The 3,795-nt window shown below is 36.1% G+C and overlaps 1 protein-coding gene across 1 annotated transcript; it reads left to right on the forward strand.

Moving 5' to 3' along the window:
- Positions 1–732: 732 nt before the first annotated feature.
- Positions 733–3,481, forward strand: LOC104213655 (exocyst complex component EXO70C1). Its single transcript, XM_009763185.2, has one exon. It carries the CDS (start codon positions 1,094–1,096, stop codon positions 3,221–3,223), a length of 2,130 nt encoding a protein of 709 aa, XP_009761487.1. The 5' UTR covers positions 733–1,093; the 3' UTR covers positions 3,224–3,481.
- The last annotated feature ends 314 nt before the right edge of the window (positions 3,482–3,795 follow it).

The following is a 3,795-nucleotide window of genomic DNA, read 5'->3' on the forward strand; positions in this document are numbered from 1 at the left end:
CCTAATGTAGAATATTAATGCAATATCACATCAAGTATGACTATTTATCCTAGTTTTTTAACAGTACTTTATTTATGATGGTTTTATCACAAGTCGAGTGTACATAGTTTGCTACATCAATTATCTTGTTTTTAGCCCATTTTCAATGTACCAAATTAATTACCTCTACCTATGTCAGTTGTCAAACCATATCAATCTCTTTAGAATGACATGATTCAAGCTTAAGATTGTTTATCAAATTGAAATTTTAAGTTGCACATACTCCTTTTTCCCCCTGATTTTTTGTCAAATGATTGGTTTTAATAAAATAGAAGGCACTACTATACATTATATATACAACATAGAAAAACCAAAGACGTGAAATAAAAAACGCTCCTTCCCACTTATTTCATCCAAAAAGTAAATATTTGTTCTTTTATTTTAACTCGACATTAATATTATTCTCAATCAATTAATTATGTCTTTGTACCAACCAAAAGAGATCAACAGTATGAATCACATACTATATATTATTCTAATATAACAAATCATATTAGAAAAATGTAATATTCTTACAATTCGGGGGGGGGGGGGGTTATAAATAGTAGAGTATTATTTTGGACTAGATCCAAATCGGCTATGGACATGGTCAGTGGTTGAGGCCCTCCTTTATTCGTGCAAGTTTATGGCAATTAAAATATTAGATGTAGGAATGAGGAGATTAGTGAAATTGCAGCAGAAGTTTCCACGAAAAGCTCTCTCCTAACTAATTTTACGTTTTATTCTCTCACCCATTTGTATTCAGTTTTGACCGCACACTTCATTTCTCTCAGGCATGGACATTTCAATTTTCCAAACAATCTAATACCAGCATATCCGAAAATAATATCATCATTTCACAAAGACAATTACGCTCTAGTTTACAGTTTTTTTCCGGAGAAAATGAGCAGAATGAAAGGTCAATTTTCCTAGACTATAGCGTTGCATGTTTTTTTGCCTTAGCTCTATTACCATTGCACAAAACAAACCTAAAAGTTTTTCTTTCATACCATTTTTGTTTGAGTAGATAAATTCTAAGTTGAAAATTAAGCACATTTGAGTTAGTCACACAATCATGGATGCAGAGAAAGTAACACAAAATTCTGAAACAAAATCCCATGACAATAATCCCAGTGACAAACAACAAGAAAATCCTGACCCATTACCTCTGAAAGTTGAAACTGAAAATCCTTCGCCGCCCGACGAATCACAATCTGCAGAAGCAGAGATTGTTCAACAACTGTCAACAGATGATGGTGTCAAGACAACAGATGATGGTCTTGTCCAAGAAGATGATCCCAACAATGATGAGGTCAAGGTTGAAGATTGTTCTCCTTTACCTCCTGATCTCGGTAAGGTTTCCGAAGAAATTGATCAGTTTATATCTGATTTGTCAAACTTAAAAGGAGATAATGAATCTAAGCCTCCCGATGTTCCTGTCTTTGTGGAACAATTTGCTGTTCTTGTTGAGGCAAAGATTGAAGATTACGACGGCGGCGATGCACCCATCAAATGGAGCCAGCTCTCTCAGGAAGACGCCATGTCTTTTTTGGAATTTGTTGATCGAATCTCAAAGCTATTAAATTCTCTCTGTCAATTCTCTTCAGAGTACAAATATGCTTATTCAATCAGCCGCGTTGATGGTGTTCTTCAACGCGCAATGTCCTATATAGAGGAGGAATTCAAGTCGATCCTCTACGATTACAAAATTCCTGATTCAGATTTCAATTCAGACACTTCTACCAAGCCTAATAAGGAAACTAATTCATCGTCAGACACTAATCAAGATGCAGAACAAAGCTCTGTCGCTGAATCCGCGCCTTCTGAAGATAATAAATTTCCAGGATACACTGAGGAAATTGTGACAACAATGAATAAATTATCTAAAGCTTTGATTGCAGGAGGATATGAAGTAGAATGTTGTCAGGTGTATTTAATAGCACGGAGAAAAGCATTGGAGGAATGCTTGCATAAACTTGGATTTGAAAAACACAGCATTGACGATGTGCAAAAGATGCATTGGGATTCATTGGAGAGAGAGATTACTGCTTGGATTATAACATTCAAACATTGTACTAATGTGCTTCACTCCAGCGAACGCAAGCTCGCCGATGCTGTATTTGCTGATCAACCATCAATTGCTGAGAAAATCTTCAGCAATTTGTCTCGAGGTATGATGATCCAACTCCTTAATTTTGCTGAAGCTGTTGCCATGACAAAGCGCGCTGCTGAAAAACTCTTCAAGTTTCTTGACATATACGAGACTTTGCGCGATCTGCTTCCGTTGGAGGACAAATTGTTTGTTGTTTCTTACGCTGATGAACTCAAGGCTGAAGCTACATTGACCCGGAGCCGCTTAGGAGAGTCCATGGTTTCTATCTTCTCAGAGCTCGAAAACTCAATCCAGGCCGATTCAAACAAGACTCCGGTTCCAGGTGGTGCGGTTCATCCATTAACTCGTTACATCATGAATTACCTAAAATATGTAGCCGAGTACAGAGATACCTTAGAACAGGTCTTCAGAGAACATCAAATGATAGAAAGAGCTGATTCAACCACCGGATCGGATTTCGACTGCCAAAATCCACAAGCTCAGAATGAGACATTGAATAAGCTATCGCCTTTTGAAGCGCACATGATGAAAGTCATGGATCTATTGGATGCAAACCTGGAGGCAAAATCAAGACTATACAAAGACACTTCACTCAGCTCAATATTTATGATGAACAACGGTCGATACATTTTGCAGAAAATAAAAGGATCACCAGAGATCAATGGATTAATGGGGGATCAATGGTACAGAAAGCGATCTTCGGACCTTAGACAATACCACAAGACTTACCAAAGAGAAACTTGGGGTAAACTGTTGCAATGTTTAAACCACGAGGGATTGAATGTGAATGGGAAAGTGAATAAACCAATTTTGAAAGAGAGGTTCAAGAGTTTCAATGCATTGTTTGACGAGATACATAAAACACAAAGCAGTTGGGTGATTAGCGACGAGCAACTGCAATCGGAGCTGAGAGTTTCAATATCAAACATGGTTATACCGGCGTACAGATCATTCTTGGGAAGGTTTAGTCAAACATTTACTCCAGGACGGCAGACGGAGAAGTATGTAAAGTATCAACCTGAAGATATTGAAACACACATTGATGAGTTATTTGATGGAAATGCTACGCCATGGGGGAGGAAGAAATTGTAATCTTAGTAGTACTTAATAACCAGAGATCAGATCAGTTGATGATCAATAACGTTGTTTGGAAGTTGGATCCAATTCTTTTTTGTCCGTTTTGTGTTGTAACTTTTGTTTCTTTTTGTTATTGTTCATGTTTGTAGTGGTACGACGTATAAACTTACCTTTCAATTTCTCTTTTAATTTAATGAGAGAGAAGCTTTACACAGTATTTTCAAGTTGGGAACAACCTTATATTAACTTTTTATATTCCAATTCTTTGATTCATGGTTGTCATGTATCAATCTTCACAAAATTTACTACAAGTACATACTATTTTTATATATTCGACAATGTCACACTTTACATGGGATGCTATATGTTAAGTGGTGATGGAAATATCATGCAAAAAGTTCCTAGAAAATACCACCTTTTCGCTACCGTACAAGGAAAAATGAAATAATATACTGCACTATAATAGATTTAGAGACTAAATTTCCAGAAAATTTCTTTCTCATTGTATTGATATTGCACTGTACATCCCTTTTATACAAGTTTGTAATTAAAATAAATAAATGAAAAAGAAAATTCTATTTACACTT

Source organism: Nicotiana sylvestris, chromosome 2 (assembly GCF_000393655.2).
Source record: "Nicotiana sylvestris chromosome 2, ASM39365v2, whole genome shotgun sequence".
In the NCBI taxonomy this organism is placed as follows: Eukaryota; Viridiplantae; Streptophyta; class Magnoliopsida; order Solanales; family Solanaceae; genus Nicotiana; species Nicotiana sylvestris.

Bases quoted from the DNA above. Each gene is read 5' to 3' on its own strand.
- LOC104213655 (XM_009763185.2), top strand. From the start codon at position 1,094: ATGGATGCAGAGAAAGTAACACAAAATTCTGAAACAAAATCCCATGAC.